The sequence below is a fragment of the Pygocentrus nattereri genome, chromosome 2 (assembly GCF_015220715.1).
Source record: "Pygocentrus nattereri isolate fPygNat1 chromosome 2, fPygNat1.pri, whole genome shotgun sequence".
Taxonomy (NCBI): Eukaryota; Metazoa; Chordata; class Actinopteri; order Characiformes; family Serrasalmidae; genus Pygocentrus; species Pygocentrus nattereri.
In genome coordinates, this window is record NC_051212.1 from 23,758,868 (window position 1) to 23,779,951 (window position 21,084).

The window sequence follows — 21,084 nt, forward strand, 5'->3', positions numbered from 1 at the left end:
ATTTTGCACCATTTCTATTGGTCCATTCTCTGTGAAATGTTCGCACAATGTAAAATGTTAAGAGTTAAAATGTTTTGATATGACAGCAACAATATATGCAAATCGCTCACTATACTGTGACATCAATCGTTACCGTAGCATCACTCAAGTTAGATCAGTCATTCAAGGGCTCCTACAGCAGTACTGCAGTGTTGCACAGTGTTGCAGACCAAACTAAACATCTACTCCTAATCTGAAACAATCTAATAATCCACTCAAAATGCTGAGTTTATTCATGGCTACTGAAAAGTAATCATGGCTAACTGCTCCTCCCTGGCTCTCACTTACTATAAGCTCCAGTCACATTTGTCACTGAATTATTATAGTTGCATGCAAAGAAAACGCTATCGAGCAACATTTCAGTCTTGGTTTCTAATGGTCATGTTTGACATCCACCTCACGAGCAAATCCTGTCATTCTAAATTAAGTCCCATCAAACTGCTTATATATTTTGCTTTAGAAAATAAATATTTTCCTTTGTATGACATTTGAAAGTATAAAGGGTGGAAATGCACCACAACCCAGCCATCATATAGACAGAGTCAGCTTCAGTTGGAACTCATTATCATACTAATCCCATCCATTCCAAGCCCTTATTTCTCACTGTCACAGCTCTAATTGCAAATGAAAGGCATGAAAAAGGCATTAATTGCTAATGAATCATGAGTAATTAATTGTGTTTGTTGGTCTCAGTGTTTGTTTAGCTGAACTTGAGGCATCATCACTGTTGTTTATGAGAGAAACAGATGAATTAAACATTGAGAGGAACACATATGAATATGGATTAAGCGATCCTCTTGTGTAATTAGTGGTAATGCAGAACTCAGTCACCCTCAAAGATTGTTATAGCTGTCCAAAACCTGAAGTGGCTGAGGAGCATGTTCATGCTCTCTACGTTGGGTTTTAATTTCAATCAGTCAATAAACTGTGCTGGGCGGGCTCTCATTCATGCCAGACTTTGTTATTTAGCATCTGAAAATACACAGAAACATAGAACAGCAAATAATGAAAGACAATACTGAGATTGCATCAATTCTGCTCACTGAAAACAACTAAGAATTAATTACAAATACATTTACAGTCAATTAGAAATAACAGTCAGCATTTCCCTGAACACAAAAGTGCATTGTCAGTCAGCTTTCCTACAACAGAAAACAGGAAAAACAAATCTAATAACTGTTTCTGTAAAAATTCAAGGGTGAGGGGAGGAATGGTCAAGAAGGAAAATGTCTATATTGTGTGTTCCTATGGTAACTGGAGTTTGTACCAGAGAAATGTCCATTATCTCAGTGTTTGATGTAGACAGCTTATTGCAGTTAGAACAGCCAAGCTAAGAACACCTGAATATCTGTCAAAAAGAGACTGAGTGTGGGTGAAAAACGGTGAGAGACAGGGAGAGAAATGGATGGGCTGAAGGGGTTCATCAGAACATTTGAAAAAGGTCTGAATTACTTTCTTTTAGTGGTCTCTTCTCTCAAAACATAAATCACTTAGTCCCTAGACAAAAGTAGCTGAGCTACATCATTCTATCCAAAGCCCCCCCATGCACCATAATTGAAATACACAATGCACAGTTCATTTTCCTCATCCTCTTGTTGCATTTTTACCTCTCCCTCTTGAAAAACAATGTGCACTTGTCTAATCATTAGCTTCTCATTAGATTCCCTCTCTCCTCCGCTTACTCTCTTGGTCTCTTTCCTTATTACCATTGACAGAGTCAAAAGTAATTAAACTATCTCTACTACATGTTCAGCCCAGGCTGTACTATTTGCATAGAGTGTTTGTTCACACAGTGACACCATCAGGCCTTGCTGTCCTTGTACAGACCACCTTCAGCTATATGATCACTAATCCTGGAACTCAAATCAACTATTAATTAAGGCCTTGTTCACATCTTCCATCGAGGGGCCCATATCCTATAATTTTTTCTCTCATTTTACATTTTCCCCGCTGAGGCCCACTTGGTTAGTGTGGTTTTATGTACAAAAATATAGTCACAATAAATTTTTCCATGATCATTTTCCTTCTCTTTGTCTCTTAGAATTAATCAGGGTATTTTTGCTACTGTTCTTTTAAGACATAGTTAAATTAACTCTGTTCTGATTATATTGTGCATCAGTCTCGGCTGAAACGCTCCTTTTAACTTCAGTAGGAATGGATGGAGCTAAACTGCTGTAGGCTGAATAGATTAAAAAAATTGTATGTGTTGGTTTTTGTAACATAATTTTGTGACAAAATAGGCTGACCTCAGCAATGTTTATATACTACGCAAAAGCCTTTTATTTACAAAAAAGGCAGAAGATTTCACAATACAGGCCCTTTCTTACACATCTTAGGTGATCCGATCATTAGTAGACACCTACCTTGGATCTACACTCTATTTTAAATCAGGTCAACTTATAATATAGGAACACCTTGTAGCGCCATAATTACAGACTGTCGTCCATTTGTTAGCCTCCTTTACCTTACTAAGCAGGTCTTATTTGAGACCTGGTAGCAACATACGAGCTATCGTCTCTCACTTTACATCTACAAGATGGAGCATCAGGATAGGCGTGTCTAACAGACATTAAGTGTGCACAGTGCTTTAGCAGCACTGTTGTGTCTGATCCACTCATACCAACGCAACACATTGGTAGCACATTACTATCATGTCAGCATCACAGCAATGCTGTGAATGATGCACCAACCATTTAATACCTACTCTGTGATGGTCCTGTGGAGGTCCTGACCACTGACGAATGGGGTAAAGAGAGGCTAACAAAGTATGCAGAGAAACAGATGCACTACAGTTTGTAAGTATAGAGCAAGAAGTATATTCAAATGGTAAGTGACCCTGTGTATTAGAGGTGGGAACCTCTAGGCACCTCACGCTTCTATTATGATTCAGAGGGCTGTGAGGTGATTATACAAATGATTATCAATGCATCTTAATGCTTCTTTTTTCTATACAGGACTTTTTTCAACGCGTGACAACTTTTTACTTTTAAAGTATTTGTAATGATCCATAATTAATTTACTTCCAATATGTTGTATTTATAAAACAAATGGAAGTGGTTTGGCAAGTAAACTGAAAGACTCTCATTCACTGCTCTTATTTGAAGCCCTTGAGACACTGCTGCCATTCATCTGCAATAAAACGTGCAGTTAGTGAAATAAGATCCTGTAGCAATGGATGTCCACGCATCACATTACAGCCGTTCCTACCCGTTTCATTCAGTGATTTTTCAGCTTTGGTCTCGTTGTAGAGAGTAGGGGGATTGCTGTGTCAGTAAAACATGTCTGAGACGGGATGCTATATCTCAGCTCCAAAGTGGGCAGCATAGCACGAAAGCCCTGGTTCTCAACGACACCGAACAGACAACAGACAAAAGTTGCGACACAGTTTGTAATATACTTCCAATTTGGGTGGAAGCTTCGACATCGCTTGCTTGAACATTTGGAGACGAACAAACTTATTCACATTGATAAGCACTGCAGTTGATTTTCTCATATGTTAAACCTGCAATCAGAAACCGTCAAACACAAAAAAAAATGTGAAGATCTGCTTCTCTTTCGATTTTCCCGTTCCACTTAAATGGTGCCGCATTTACGTTCTGGCACCTCAGGCAGAATTTAAGGTGGAATGAAAGCATTCATACAAGAAGCTGGAGAATAAGAAGCAACCTCAGCCTCGTAAAACAGTCGAATGTTGAGAGACATTTTACAAGAAACTGTTCAATGTTTGAGAAGTTTCCTGATAGAAAGGGGAGGAAAGTGGTTATAGCTCAAGCTTAAAGCAGAGCAGAGCAAGTCTGTGTTATTTTTAACCTATTACATTAACACACACTGAGACATACTGTACATTACATGTTGTGGCTCCCAAGGTGGTTTGACTTTTGTTGAAAGGATAAAATGGCTCCTTCTTAACACTCCTGACATGACCTGGCTTGAATGCAGAGGGAGCTGGTGGGATTTCTCGATCATCTATGTGTGATTTTGTTATGTGCCATCACAGACCGTCCAGGCGCTGCACTTCCGAACTTCAAAATTTCACCTTTTTACGTTCCGTCAACATTACATTTTAATTAAATATTTAGAAAATCGATTTTTGACATTTGTGAATAGATGCATCTAAGAATTGAGTTTTCCCCCCACCCCTACTGTATATTTAATAAATTGGTTGGTGAATGTACATAGTGTATAGTCTAAGAATATAGCACAGTGCCCAAATCATGAGAGAATCCAAGTATAATTTGAAAAACAGTTATATTATTCAACATTGAATTATAGGTTATATAGTATTCTCCTGAATTTAGAGAACTCATCTCATTTAATTCTGGCCAATGATACCCAAGTGGTTGAAAAAAAAGTCAGGGACTGAAACAGGGGTTCATGTGTAATTGGTAAATGTGTTCACAGAACACTAAATAATTGGTTGTAACTATCTCCTGTGCTAGATCTAACAGATCAGATTTGAGTGTTTAATCATTTTTTGAGTCAGTCAAGCAAAGTGGAAACTTGAATTGTACTTTTAAAATACACGTCTTGAAGAAATTCAAAAGAATGCACTACACCTGTTATGTAAACACTGCTAACTATAAGGGCTTATTTAATGGACAGACTATGAGTTTGGTGAATAGCTCAAGGTGCGACTTCCTCCAAACAGATGTGAGCAATCACAAAGAGTTAAAATTCAATGTGACAGGAAACTTTACAGTAAGCAGATGTCATTAAGGAACTCAAAGCACCAGTTTTGAGGTTCTTTTGCATGAACTTTAACTTTCATTTTTATTATTTTTTTTAATTCCTTTAATCCTACCAATTTTTCAGAATCTAAACTAACATGCAAATTATACAGCTAAGAGTCAGGATCTGCCCATTGGGCCCACATATGAAACGTGCAGTCTGAAAGGCAGAAAAACAACACTGGGGCATGTGAAGGTTTGAGGTTGTTTGCAGTAACAGTAATATTTCCAATCACTTTTGTACTGTTTTACAGAACTGTTGTACTTTAGTGTTGTGTGTGTATGTATGTGGGTGTGTGTTTTTTTCAGTGTGTGTACCTGCACACGTTTTACAGATGACCACTCCGAGGTTGATTGAGGCCCACTCAGGGTTTCTTGCTTTGCAGTCGGCGCAGTTCCTGTTCGACTGGTTGAACCAAACCTTCTCGGCCACCTCATAATTGGACAGTGTCTCAACGATCGATTCTTGCACTGCCTCGATCCACTCTTCACGCTCATGCTCTGACTCCGCTGTGAAACTGACAATTGATCTTTTTTTAAAACTCCTTGTTATCGATTTGATTTTATGGACTAATTAAAGACATACAAGTTGCTAGACGGTTACTACCGGAGCTAAGAGAAAGAGAAAGAGAGAGAGAGAAAGAGAGAGAAAGAGAAAGAGAGAGAGAAAGAGAAAGAGAGAGAGAGAGAGAGACATTAAAAGTGAGAAAGACAGAAAAATACATACATAGACATTTAGATGCTCCCTTAATCAGCTCTCAGTGGTCCAAACAAATCTATTAGTTTAAATAAGCATTAAAACAGGCATTAAGTGGAAGCCGCTCATCCTACTTGTGGGAGTGGCAGCTTTACATCCCTCTCCTGTTTGGCATTGCGCATTTTGATCTTAGACTTGTGTGTAGCTGCTCGGCCAAGGAAACCCATTTTATGAAGCTCCTAACACACAGTTCTTTTGCTGATGCTGCTTTCAGAGGCAATTTGAAATTCTCTAGTGAGTGAGTCAACAGAGGACAGGCCCTGTGCACTTCAGCACTCGCCAGCCCCACTGTGAGTTTTCCATGGTCTACCACTTTGTGGCTAAGCTGTTGTTACTCTATGACGCTTCCACTTCACAATAACAGCACTTACAGTTGACCAGGGCAGATGTTTAGTCACTGAGCTTACCAGTACAAACTAATCTACTGCTAGAATTTGTCTACAGGGATTGCAAGGCTATGATAAGTTTATCCTCTTGTTAGCAAAGGGTGTGGCTGAAACATCTGAACTCAATAATTGAGAGGTGTCTATATGATTGTCTATACAGAGTGCGTGTTATTTATTTACATATATATGAAAGTCAAAGCAGTCTTTTACAATCTGCAACAGACAGTAGTGATAAAAAGTAGTAGCTAAAAAGTAGTGATTTCCTACTTGCTGCTACTGTGTCTGTGACAGAGTGTTTGCATGAGATAAAGGTGGGGAAGGACACAGTAAAGCATTTGTACATGTATGCGTGTCTCACTTTGCTCTCCTTTGTGAAGCATTCGGTCACCTGGGCTTTCTAAATGACTTGCAGCGACCAAATAAGCCTCAAATATACAATCCAGTAAACACTCCACATCCAAAATCAATCGCAGTTATGGGACCCTCCACAGCCATTACTTTTAATGAATCCAAGAGATCAGTTTTTTTTTTTTTTTTTTGATGCTTCATTTTAGCAAGAAATTCCAATTATGTTGACAACGCCTACACTAAACACCAGAGACGCGGGCCTCCATGTTTAGCAAGCAAATACAAACAGATCAATACATGCTACAGTCCACAAAAGACAGACACAACCAGTACAGCTCAGCCAAAGCAGGACAGAAAAGGAAGGCATCTTTTAACGCCTTATCGAACGTCTATAAAAGGGTCATTTAAAAACAAACATCCACACATCATGTATTAGGTCATCGCTAATAGCCGCTTTCACTGTAGAGGTCTGTTTGCATAGGGTCGAACGTCATCAATGCCACTACTGTACAACCACTTCACTTGCTGAAGAAAAAAAAAAAGTTGCAAAGGAGGAAAGAAAACAGATCAATAATGAGTGAAAGTGTCTGAGATTGTCGTATCAGAGAAGCAAGAACGGTAATGAGCGAGAGCCTGTTTGAGGAAAGAAAAAAAAAATAATAAGAAAATAACACAGCGGGGGAGTGACTATAAAAAGTGATACCAAAACAAAGTCTAAAAGGATCAGAAGTGTTTCATCTGGCGCTAATAAATCTCACACTATCGGGTTCAGCAATCACGTATTCTGGTTACTCTAGAGTACAGACAAAGAGGGCTTCAAAGACTTTTATTTGGCGCACTCTGTAATTTTTTTTTTTGCAATCCTTTTAATCACACTTTCAATTTAAATTCAAGTTGTTCTAGTGGATCAATTAAAAAAAAGTGTGGAAGTCTGACATTGTGATACTTTAATAGACTAAAATAGGTAAAGTCACACTTCTACAAAATATGCAACCCTACGCAGATGAACTACAAAGCAGAGCTAAGGCCTAGTTGATGAGACAAATCTTTTCCATTCTACAAAGTTCCACAGCACCTAAAGCGGTGCAACGATGATATGTCAGGATCTTTCTTAATGTTTTAAGACGGAAAAGATGTGAGATTGGAAACAAAGTCATTCAGAGTGGTTTGACATAGGTCTTAACAGTTTTAACTTCTGACTTTGTGCTATAACACATTTAGAGGGCAGCAGTGAGTAATGTTCGAGCTCAAGCTGCTTCTGTTGTCAGTTGGGAGACAGTACTGACAGCTCAGAAGCAACATAGATAATCAGCCGATATGACTTGTTAATCTGAATTATTTATATGATGATTAAGGCCCAATCCCATTTCTTCTTTTTACCCCTAGTCCTCGTTTTCGAGTGTCACTCTAATCCCTTGGAACTGAGTTACAAGGGGTACTGGTTGAAATCTTGCCCTATGAAATGGGACAACCCCCAAGTTGTTGGATGTATCAGCAAGGGAGTGGAGGATGAGTACAGGGCATGGTGCGAGCAGAACCACCTGCAGCTCAATGTGACAAAGACAAAGGAACTGGTGGTGGACCTGAGGAGGGACAAGGCATCGGTGACCCCTGTATCCTTCAGCGGGGTCAGTGTGTACACTGTGGATGATTACAAATATCTGGGTGTGTATATTGACAATAAACTGGACTGGGCTAAGAACACTGATGCCCTCTACAGGAAGGGCCAAAGTTGTCTCTATTTTCTGAGGTGCCTGAGGTCCTTCAAAATCTGCTGGACTATGCTCAGGATCTTCTATGAGTCTGTGGTGGCGAGTGCTATCCTCTATGCTATTGCTTGCTGGGGAAGCAGGCTGAGGGTGGCAGATGCCAACAGACTCAGCAAACTGATCCACAAGGCCGGTGATGTTGTGGGTGTGGAGCTGGACTTGCTGACGGCAGTGTCTAAGCTGAAGGCCATTATGGACAATGGCTCCCACCCACTCTACAACACGGCGATGAGACACAGGAGCTCATTCAGCTCAAGACTCACTCTACCGGAATGCACCACAGAGCGCCACAGGAGGTCATTCTTACCTGTGGCCATCAAACTCTATCACTCCTCCCTCAGTGTGTGATTCACAAAACTCAGTACAAGACTGTTCATATGTGCAATAATAACAATTGTGTGTGCAATAACTCAGAGGGACACTAACTTAATTTAAATAATTTAAATAATTGTAACTGCTTTATACCTGATGTTTCATATTGCTATCACAATCACCGCCACCTGACTATATTCATAAGTACTTCAATCTTAGTGTATTAAATTATTAGTAAAGTGGTTATTTTTACATAAATGGCTGCAACTGTAACTACTGCAATTTCCCCCTGGGATCAATAAAGGAAAGGAATCTGAAATACGAAATAAATAAATAAATAAATAAATAGCTGCATTGACATGCTAGGCGACCCTGCCCGTTTTCACCGATAGCAGAGAAGGGAAACGTTCAGCAACCTCACTGCTGGGCTTCAGTTACATTTAGGGCATCATATGCTTTCAAAGAGGTTATATAAGACAATTATTTATTATCACCTACTGCTAATTCTCTGGTGATACGAAGCTGAAGTCAGCTATTCACCAGCTTCTTGTTCGAATTTTCCCATTCCACCTTAAATGGTGCAGCAGTTACATCCTGGCGCTTCAGGCATCAGTTCTGCTGGACTACTTAAGGTGGAGCTGGAAAATTAGCGAGCTTATCTACAGAGACATTAACATGCTACTAGCGATTTTTTTGTGCTTGTTATGAAGAAAATAACCATAACCCATTGAAACAACATTAAACTAAGAAAATATTGGTTATCGTAATTTTTAACAGACAAAATACATTTGTGTTTTTTTCCTTTTCAGCTCAAAATCCATATACCTCAAATAATCTGATGTTAGAGTTCATTCCAAACCATATTTGATCCATTTTAAGGAATTTTGGTAAAGATGGACATTGAAAATAAGACACACTGGAATACAATATTCAACCATACTCCTCTAATTTATTTTTGCACTATGAAGTTTAACTGATCGATCACTTTATTATCTAAAAATCACCTAAAAATCTGACATTTGTTTTTTTTTTTGCCTACATTAACTAAACTTCAGAAACTGACAGCATGAAGCAGAAGAGTATTACAAAAGCCCTCCTGCATGGGATTTTATTCTGGCATGCTGTCACACTTTGTTGTAGAGGCTTTTATTTTGACATTTCAGCACTTTAAAGAGAAATACATATGGCATTTCAAAACAACAAAAACACAGGAGTTTCATCTCCTTAGACAAACAAGTTGTCTTGCTAATGTGGTCATTCATAATTATTACCTGCATGTAATATTAACTTTCCAATTATGTTAATATTAACATTAATATTTCCCCAATAAAAAACACAGTGAGAATATTAAGTTTAGCATGCTTTGGCTGATTCACAACCCATTTAAGAAGGCCAGAGTCATATTTCCAGCATATTGGCAACAATGTAGTATAATTACTTAATACAATGTAGCTTTTAGGAGTATTAAACTCTTCAGACATCTGCTTCATCACATCGCTGTGAACAATTCTCACAAGTTTATCTAGAACCACACTTTTCTTCAAACCATTACTTTGCTTGCATCTTAATATTTGAATTATACAGGAATTTTGGAAAAACTGGTGGAATTTCCCCTATTACATTAGAAATTAGTCCAGATTCACTAGCTGATACTACTGCCTGAAGCAACTACGGCAGGGCTAACTGAGGTCAAGCTGTTTGCTCTGAGGATCAGTCACAGCAGTCATCAGCTGCATATCCATAACCACATCACCTACAGCCAAATTCTCTAACCACTGAACTATCAGGATCCACCTGCAAGATATTAAATGAAAAAGTATTCAACAGAATCAATAGTCTTATATATGAATTTAAGAGACAGTCTTCTGCATCCAACTGAAGAATCCATTTAAATTCCAAACTATTTGAGTAAATTCCAAGGGCATTCTGAGCATATAAAGGAATGGGAACACTTGCAGGTTATTAACTTGAGTGAAAAATATGGCTTTTGGGCTGTTTTGTGGTTCATCAGCATGAAGTGAACTGATATTAAAAGAAGCTCACTAAGAGGCTTATGAAGGTTTGAAGGTCATTTTAAAAGGCTGCTTTTATTAATTTAATAAGGATTTACCTACCTGCTAATCTCAAAAACAGCTGATGGTTTCTAACACTTGGCTATTGCATGTACTTAAAGTTAGAAGCAGGACACGCAAACACAAACTCACCAGAAGGATCTGAAAGGAGTGTTGATCTCAAAGCTTCTGCGATCCACATGTTTAACACAGGCAGCAGTCAGGTCTACTACAGCAATGGCCACTCCAGAGTTAAAGTCCTTCAACAGAGGCATAGACACAATATCAGACTAAACCTCGTCTTAGTCATAAATCATTTTACTTATTACGTATTAAAATCCTTAGTGATTAACAAAAGAAACTAGAATAGGTACAACAGCTTTAACCAATACATACAAATAAAAGGAAAACGTAACTTGTTAGACAGCTGGTATAGGCTCAGAAGCGGCTTTGAAGGTGTGTGCGTGAGTGTGTGTGTGTGTGTGTGTGTGTGTGTGTGTGTGTGTGTGTGTGTGTGTGTGTGTGTGTGTGTGTGTGTGTGTGTGTGAGTGTGTGTGTGTGCACGCACTATTGCTATTATCAGCAGTATCAGTTATAAATAATAAGCCCTAGCAATCAATGAGGCCTATAGGACACACAGCTTCAGTAAGCTACATGCTGTTGGAATGTTTTACCCAAAAGCAGGGTATAGCCTTTTGGGTCATTTTGTTTGGCCATTTCCAAAGTTTCGGTTATTTCCACATTCCAAATCAGATAGGATGGGAGCAAGTTTACCAATACACTTAATAATCAATCAAAGACTGAAGACAACAGCCAATCCAGATTTGAAAGCATATTTTTTGCCATTCTTCTGTTATACAATTCTTCAACTAGAAGACAGTTCTGGCCTGCAGGCAGGTCAGTCTAGCACATAGTTTGATTATGCAGCCATACGGTTGTAACACATGCACAATGTGGCTGGTGGCCATCATGTTGAAATAAGCATGTTCCTGAAAAAAAAAGGCATCTAAAAAGGCATGCATTGCTCCGAAATGTGGTCAGTATTAATGGCGTTTTCAAAGATGTGCAGGTTACCTATAAATACCCCCCCTTGACAGAATATGATTTTTCCTCCTAGACCCAGCGAACATGATGTTCATTATTTCCATAAATATCTAAAAGGCTGATTCATCAGAATATAAATACACATTTCCACTGTGCATCATTCCATTTCAGAGGAGCTCAATCCACAGAAGTCAGAAGCATTTCTGGACTTGACAAGTGACTTCCAATGTGCACAGTACAGTCTTAATTTGTATTTGTGGATGCAGCAATGGACAGCGTTTACTGATAAAAGTATTGATAAAGTATTCCTGAGCCCATGTGGTGATCTCCATCACAGAAACATAACGTTTTTTTTAAATGCAGTGCTGTCTGAGGGGTCAAAGGGTCATTGGCATTCATTTGTGGTTTTCAGCCTTTTCCTTTATGGACAGATTTCTATAGATTCCTCTGATTCTTTGAATGTTAATGAGAGAGTGAAATACGTAAAATCCTTGCAATCCATGGTGGAGGAGCACTGTTTTTAATCAGCTATACTACTTTTTTTGGTAAAGTGGCAAGCCTTAACCCATCTTTACTCATAAACAACTAGTCCTTTCATGCATGTCCATTTTTGTATCTGAGTGTGATTGTCACCTGTTCATGTTTTTTTTTTTAACATTTCATAATGCTGCTAGTCGAAAATTGTCCCTGTCCCAATCTTTTCAAAATGTGTTGCAAGCATTGGTTTCTGAATAAGCATATACCTAAAAAAAAACATGGGTTTGGATTTCAAATAAAACTATATTATCAACTTTATTTTCTGTCTGTGATATGGAACTTACAGGATTAGCAACTTACAGGAACTTGCATAATTTAGTTATAATGCTTGTTTCCACTGTTTTACCAGAGAGTCATTGGTAGATGCAGCCCACTATATACCATATTTGTTGGACTGTACAGCAGAATATAAGGTCATTTTTAAGTAGACATTAAGATGTGTACTAACTGTATTGTATTTGGCTAACACTAGCCTGCCACCTGAGTTAAACCTAGCTAGTTAACGAATCTGTTTAATCTAGATTTTGCATCAACGCTCTTCTCTTAATGTATGGCACATTATTTTGGATACAGCTTGTTTTTAAATGCAAAATGTTTGCCCTGTCATTAGTTGTGTCAATATTTTTTTCTTTTGTTATCTTCTCTTTATAGGCAAGCAAGCAAACACATTTCTCAGTAATCCAACATAAGTTTAAAAACAATGATGTGTTAACTGATGTATTACTAATTGCCGTTTAGCATTATCTGCCCAGAAATCAGGGCATCCCAGTGTTTATTTTTTTGGAATATACAGTTTGTTGTTTGCCATGAAGTCTTTGTTTTCAGAGTAAACCAGAAAACATGCATCCGAAGAAAATATAGAATTTCTCTTTACATTATGCAGTTTAGGAAACCAGCTTGACTGAAAGAGTATAACAGGCACATCTAAGATACTAAAAAAGACATTTACGTATTGTTTGCACAAAGATCATTAGCCAGTAAGTATAGTGCTATGGGGCCACACAGTTCATATCAATAGAAAAAGAAAATGTGAAATTACACATGAGCAGACAGCAGCATGTGAGCATGAGGGCATTTGTGATTACGATCCCTTCATAAGTCAAGCCATATCAGAACACAAAGAACAGCCATTATGTAGGACCCCAAAATGGAACACCATTTCATATAGCGAAATGCAGCATGTATAGTTACAATGCATTGCTCAATTGCAAAGCACTTGAACTGTCACTTTTTACTGACTCCTTACCACGATGAAAAAGGCTTGAGAGCGTTCTGGTTTCGTGTGTTTTTTTTCCCCCCAATCTCCGCTGAATAAATGTGTCATGATTCGCAGATTTATTTACGCTGCAAAAAGGCCTGTCAAAAGTTATCATTTAGCCTGTTGATGGTAGCCTGCTGTGCCAACCCTGCTTACGCTTGAGTTTGAACCTTTGCTGCTGGTTCTTTGAGCAGGTAGCTGAGCAGGGGATCGATGTGGTGCTAAATGTAGGCTGAGCAGCAGCTTCTTTTGTTTGTTTGCTGTGACTTTGGTTCCCTTGGTGAGGCGCGAGGGTGACCTATGCACAGGGCAGAGCTGCTGCCTCCCCAAGGGGGGAGAGAGAAAGAGAGAGGGTGGAAAAAGGGACGCAGCAGCAAGCTCGTTCATCTTGTTAAATTAAATACTCCACTCCAGTGAACATGAACAGAGTCACCCACTTCACTCTTTCGCTCGCTCCCTCCCTCGTTCTCCATCACATGCTCTTTCACCTTCTCTTCATCCCTCAATTCGCCCCGCTGTCTTCACCTCCCTCTACATTCCCTCCATCATTGTCTCTCTCCATCTATCTCCTCGACCCCTCTCTTGCCTCTTCTCCCACTGCATGACCACGCGTCCGCCACAGAGAGGAGATTTAAAACAAAAATAATACAATCAATTTCCATTTCTTCCACTTAATACCGCTCACCCTCCCCTTTTCTCTCTTTCTATCAGCTGACGAAGAGAAACTTCCTTGAAGAATTAAGACAAAAGACCTCGGTTTACGCTAATGCAGGAGGTAATGAAAGGTAAAGATGATATACAGCAGGGGGATGTGCCTGCACATGCAGGAGAGTGAGAAAGATACAAAGAAAGTCACAGTCTAATTCGAGAAAAAAAAAAAAGCAAAAAAAGCCATGGCCTTATGAATCTTGAATTCATAATGCATGGTAAATGCATTAACAATGTTTTATATAGAATAAAGAACAGCTCAAAATGCACTGCATCTACTGTGCTTATACATAGTTAGTTACTTGCACAGTGCTTCATGAAGCATTTTGTGATGCTTGGAAACATCTGCCCATAATAGTAGTGTATACTTAGGAGTAACAATATTCAATAAAACTGTAAAGCCATTGAAAGATTTATCATGTTTATAAAAAATAGCCACTTCTGTGAGAAAATAATTGTTTGTTTATAACTAGCTAGCACGTCACTGGTGGCATACATAGCCAGCTCTGTGCACCAGGCTCTTTGGAAACAGCTCTGGCATCTTAAGCTTCATCCCGATCATCTTTTGCACCTGGGGCAGTACAAAAACTTGCTACTATTCCTGACTGCTAGCTAGCTAGCATACTCTTGCTTATTTATAGAGCAATCTAAACTTATTTAGACTGCAGGAGCAATAATAATAATAATAATAATAATAATATTTAAAGTAAGAAAACATTGTCTGAAGCATTTCTAAATAAAATATGAGATATTCTAACATAATATTAACATAATACAATAATGTAACAATAATATAGTATATAATATTCAAACTACTCATGAGCAGTGTTGAGGGTAACAAGGTACAGCATCATGTTATTATAATGTAATTACATTTTCCTCTAATTAATTAGCTACTCATTTTAAGAATTTTATTACTTCCCTCACTCATATGTTAAAGTGTATAAAGTTGATTACAAGCAATCTCTCATCTGTATGTGTTGTGTGTCCATACTTGTATGTAATTTGTGTGTAATTGTGACATTTCACTGCACAACATGGTACAGATCAAAACACAAGCAACGACTTTTCACTGCCATAGATTTGGTGAGCAATGTGTGTAATTACATGCATCGCAAACTTATATGAAATTCATGGATTAAGATTCCCATACCAAAGAAGAGAGCTCAAAGCTCACCAAAACAGCCCAGCCCTGACTTTCATTCATAAATGTCTCATTATTTAATTCACAGAGAATAGTTTGCAATTATACAGGATAATAACAGGGTAGGCATTATAAGGTATTATGCATACCATATAGCCAGGAGGGAACTCTCAGGGCCTTGTAGTCTTTCTAATGTCTCTCGTCTTTATCTTGTTTTTGTTAAATATGACCATCATATTTCTATAGTATATAACTCTGTAGGTTTTGTAGTAACTCTCTTAATTTACTATTAAGTTTTGGTTGGAAACAAACCTACAGGGTCTTACAGAAACGTCACAAGTCTGAAATCTTATCTGCTTGGGCACCATGAAAACTTCAGTTAGGACTGAATTTAAAACAGAAGCTATTACAGAACAGTTCATAAGTTCATAATCTTATCTTCACTCCAGATAAGAAAACAGTATTACAGAAACATCCCAAATGGACAAAATTTCTTTAAAAACCCCAGAGCTGTCTTCACTTCTGTTTTAACAGTCTGTTGTTATCATTTTATGCAGTGACAGCTAGCATAGTTCACTATAACTAGTATAATGACACTACATTTATCTACACTGAAAACAGTGCTTTGACTTCTGAGTTCTTTTTCTAACAGCCCTTTGAAAGCCCCAGTCAATGTAGCTCCAATGGCCCCTCTGTGTGTTACGCTGATGAAAACCTGTCAGAAAGAAAAATATTACAATGATGGCGGTGAATAATGAGGAGACTGAGCTGACCGTGTGGCTGTTTATTAGGAGGAATAATGTTAGGGCGGTCGGCTAAAGCTTTTGGAAAACTGAAAGTGGGGAGCAGCGACACACTCAAACAGCACAAAGTGCAACCACAATATTCTTAACTTCAAGTTCATCGCACTTCAGCTTTGTTTCCTCTTTTTGAAATGGTAGCTAGCTGTCTGGCTACCTAATTTGATTAGAGACAGTGTTGGTTTCAGCTGTGCACATATGGACGGTTGCTAGGTAACAAACATGACAGATTATTGTCGACTTCAATTGAGTAAGTTAAGATTTAATAACTTGAGATAAGTTGCTGTAAGATGAGATTCCTAAATTAAGATAAGATTTGCTTCTGTAATATGAATTTGTTAAAAATCTTGACCTGTCAGATCTCAGGTTTTTAACGCGTCAGATTAACCACTAATATAATTAGGAACTGAGAGTGGAATCAACGGGTGGGAACAAGTTTGTGAGGAAAAATATCACTCTAGGCCTTCTGGAGGTTCTAGATATGTAACTGACTTTCACCACACGTCATTATAAATACATTTAGAAAAAATGATTCATAGAAAATGTTACCAAAGCTGGTTTTATGTGACTTATAGGTACAGTGACTATAAGTTTTTACCTGTTTGACGTTACCTGAGGCAGAGCTCAAGATGGCTCATTTTATACACAGTGGGGACCCAAGTCTGAAACTATTTCCTTTCTATACTTTCCCTTCACAGGCACATCACAGTGCTCACCCTTATTCCCTTACATTTACACAAATAAAGGAGAAAGTTAAAAGCGATGTTCTGTCTTGAATAGGAGAATATGATAAACACATGGCTGAACTAAAAATCTACCTGCTCTGTTTTGCAGAGTCTGACTTTGGTTCCCGTGAGGCTGAGGTACACTTTGCCTTTGTGGCCACGCAGCTCCACACTGCCGCTCTTGCTGGAGCTGTGTTTGCAGGGCTTGTGGGAAATGGCGGAGCGGGACTTCAGAGCAGACTGTAGAACCTCCAGCCAATCCTGACGTTCTCCTAAGAGGGTGACACACGGGAGGAAATGCGGTTACGTGACTGTGTGTGTGTGTGTGTGTGTGTGTGTGTGTGTGTGTGTGTGTGTCTGTGTGTGTGTGTGTATAAGCATGCATCAGAGAGAGCAAGAAAGTGATGCAGACTGAGAAAGCTAGATTATATTGGGTCTTATGCTCCCCAGTGAATGGAATATGAGCGCATACATGTGTAAATATAGTATATGCTTTTTTTTATGCACATTTCCTCCTGTATTTGTAGCAGGAGACCTGGTGTCATGGGAGTTTAATGGAGGGGAAGAGGCCTAATAATGCAGGCATACTTTCATAAACTTTCAAATCTGCAAACGAGGCTGCATGTTAAAACCCTCGAGTCTCATTGGCTAGAGTGTGTGTATATGTGTGCTGATTGGAAACAGGTAGCACAAGGGGTCCCTTGAGGCATGTTTAAATGGTACCACAGGGGCTTCACACACAAGTTAGCCAAGAAATATTAACAGCTGGACACCACCCCCCCATTCTCAGCAGGTCTACAACACCTGGTGTCTGCTGTGTTCAGAGAAAGAGAGTGCACGGGAGAGAGACACAAGAGCGAGTGTGTGTGTAAAAACAGAGAGCGAAAGCGAGCGAGAGGGAGAGAGAGAGCGCGAGCGAGTGACAGAGCGAGAGAGAGCAAGACATACAAGAGCAAGTGTGTTAAAAATAGAGAGAAAGAGAGAGACACACAAGAGCGAGTGTGTGTGTATGTCTGTGTGTATAGAGAGACAAGAGCGAGTGTGTGCATAAAAAGAAAGAGAGAGACAAGAGCGAGTGTGTGTGTAAAAAGAGAGAGAGAGACAAGAGCGAGTGTGTCCGTAAAAAGAGAGAAAGACAAGAGCGAGTGTGTGTGTAAAAAGAGAGAGAGACAAGAACGGGTGTGTGTGTGAAAGAGAGAGAGAGACACACACACACAAGAGTGAGTGTGTGTAAAGAGAGAGAGAAACACACACACACACACAAGAGCGAGTGTGTGTGTAAATAGAGAGAGAGACAAGAGTGAGTGTGTGTAAAGAGAGAGAGAGAGATACACACACAAGAGCGAGTGTGTAAAGAGAGAGAGAGAGACACACACACAAGAGCGAGTGTGTAAAGAGAGAGAGAGAGACACACACACAAGAGCGAGTGTGTAAAGAGAGAGAGAGAGAGACACACAAGAGCGAGTGTGTGTAAAAAATAGAGACACATAAGAGCGTGTGTGTGTGAGTGAGCGAGAGAGTGACTGAGTCATGCATGTGCGTGTGAAAAAGAGAGAGAAACAAGTTATAGAGAAGACAGACCTACAGAGAAAGAAGAGTGAGTGGGTGTCAGAGGAGACAGAGATACAAAGTGAGAAAAACATGAGTGAGCAAGTAATTGTGTGTTTACGAGACAGAGAGACAGAGAGGGAGAGAGGGAGACCGAGCGAGAGCGAGAGAGTGTGAGTATGTGAGAGATTATATTAATTTTATGCAAACAAGGTGTTTAGAGTGGAGCTTTACAAGTGCAATACTTTTTGGAACAGATTCAAGTTTTTGCCCACAGTCAGCAAAAACACTGGTGCAAAGTTTAGAACTAAAACTAAACTACACATTACACGAGAAGGGCAAAACGTGACCAGAATCACAATCTGATTTTTTTTTTTTATCAGCTAAATAAGATTCCATTTATAACTGCTTTATCTTGGCAGGAGTTCACATTGAAACAAGTAATTAAACAGAATACATGAGAGAAAGAGAAGAAAATAAATGTACATAATCAAATTTTGAACATTTAGGCAGGTGGCATCTATTCACCATGGAGCAAACTAGGGGTGCTCAATCCTGGTCATAGAGATCTACCACCCTGGAGAGTTCAGATCCAACACACCCGGCCCTACTATTCAGATGCCTCTGAAAGTCTTAATTACCTGGATCAGGTGTGGTAGATGAGGATTCAAGGTAAACTTTGCAGGGCAGTAGATCTCCAGGACTCTGCACCCCTGTAGTAAAACTACACTGTGAAAATATTCAAACACTTCTTAGTGTATTCAGCTACTTTAAGGTGAACCCATTACAGACACAGGTGTTCAACTGTGCACATGCAGCCTGTGTGTATATACAGCACTGGCACAAAAAACAGACAGTCTGGGGCAGCCGCACATAAGTCCAATGCTAATGCTAATATTAGAGGGGTAAAAAGCCCTAGCAGTGGGGAGGACGGAGCAGTATAACTGTACTCTAAGGAGTCTGGGATGAGCTGGAGAGGCATTTGTGATCCATTTGTGATCCTGACTTCACTAATGCTCTTATGGCTGAATGCAATCAAATCCTCACATCAAATGTTCCAACATCTACTGCACCAACTTCCTAGAAGAGTAGAGGCTGTGACTGCAGTGAAGGAGGGACAAACCCCTTTTTAATATCCTTGATTTCAGAAGAAACAATGTATGAGCAGATGTCTACAATCCTTTGGACTTTTCCATTTTTAAACAATAGTAACAGCATCAACAAGCTCAAGTGCAGAAGGTGCTACACTGAACTCTTCAGCCATAAAACTCAGGAGTCTGACTGGCAGAAGCCTTCACCTTCTCTATCATGGTGCAGCATGATCTTGGAGAATTTTTAAAGTGAGCACATGGTGCTACTGTTCCAGTGGGTTAGGTATATATATATATGTGGAGAAACTTTTCTTATTTCTCCCACTGGATGTTTTGTACATAGTGGTTTTCTGCTGTTTTACACAGTCTGGCCTAGACCTGTTTTCCTCTCCATAAGGAGGCAGTATAAAATACAGCTCATACACTGATGCATTCAGCTCCATACATCACTGCACTGCTGCTGTGCTGGCTGACCCCACCAGACCCCAAACACACTGCACTAATCTATTATTAAACCTTGTGCAGACGGCTAGGCCCTAAACACACACACACACCACAAATGCTTAAAGTTGACTCATATGTATTTACAGTAATTCTTAGGGCCACTATAACAATAAATCAAGCTATTCCTTGCAACCTTTAATGTTCATATACTCGCATTCATTAAATAAACCTTAAATAAGTGAACAAAAATTATAGCAACGCTATAGGCCACAATATGCAACCCCAATTTTTTTTCCTCATATTTTTGCATTAGAAAGGAGAAGGTCAAAGGAAAATAAATGAAAAAAACAGGAGTTTCCCCCAAATTGGAGCTCAAAAAACTGATTCAATTATATAAATATAATGAAACTCCTAACAACCTTACAGGGACCTTGTAGACCACCAACCTATCACCATCATAACACAGTACGTAGTGCTTTCCTTTTTGAGAGAGAGGAGAAAATCAAGCTCCACTGTTGCTTCAGATCTGAAAAAATCCACAGCCATTTCTGTCCATCCTTCCACTGTGAGAAGACAACTCAACAGACTAAACAACTAAACACACTAAAAATTTGCAGTATTTTTACACTGGAGATCGGAGATGTGGATTAATGTTCTACAGACTACATTTTAAATGGGATTACTTGAACTGTGAGAGGCAGAAAATAAAAACAGCTTCTAAGACTGAACTTTAAAGGTGTATAAAACTATCCCATCCCTGCACATTTCTTGAAGAAGAAGAAAAAAAAAAGACAGAAGGCAAGTCTTCAAAAAACAACGGAAGCTGTTTGCTTTTCCCTTTTTGTAATTATTGAAGGCAAATATATTTATTAGATTAATGTTGTATTTTGCTGTTGAGGCTTCTGTGTAATGTTCTGTTATGCATACCTCCGACATCTGCACAGCACACAGGAAAAACTTTTTTTTCTGTAAAGATGCCATTTTGGAGATACTTGCTTTTCTTTGGACTGTGATGATATATATGGAAAGTCTTCAAACAATGAATGTACAGAAAAGTGTACCCTTGTAGGCAAATCAGACTCAGGAAGGTGTGTTTGCACATGAGGCACTGGCAATATGACTCATCTGTAATTTTTGGGTGTTGCATTTTTAAAAAGTTCTTATTTTTTTACTCCCTCTACACAAATGTTTTGCAGTCGCAATATCCTAACAACACTCTAAAGTTTGCTTTCTCCCAGCCAACACTCACCTGGGGAGACCTCTGCACCTGCACCCTGGTGAAAAGCGAAAAACTCTGCACAGTTGTGTAGGCTCCCAAACACAAACCTGTACACACACACACACATACTGCTACGCGTCTAAATTATTCACCATGTGCTCTCTCTGCCTCTCGTAC

General features: G+C 39.1%; 1 protein-coding gene across 3 annotated transcripts in view; it reads right to left on the minus strand.

The window, feature by feature from the left end:
• zmp:0000000660 (arf-GAP with Rho-GAP domain, ANK repeat and PH domain-containing protein 2) overlaps nt 1-21,084 on the minus strand; it is a 118,109-nt gene that overhangs the window by 65,087 nt on the left and 31,938 nt on the right. For all 3 annotated transcript variants that reach the window (XM_017699634.2, XM_017699633.2, XM_017699635.2), the window contains 3 exons: nt 16,699-16,877; nt 10,543-10,649; nt 5,085-5,284 (listed from right to left, as the gene is read on the minus strand). In XM_017699634.2, coding sequence (XP_017555123.1) covers nt 5,085-5,284; nt 10,543-10,649; nt 16,699-16,877 — 486 coding nt within the window. The remainder of the gene's footprint in view (nt 1-5,084; nt 5,285-10,542; nt 10,650-16,698; nt 16,878-21,084) is intronic.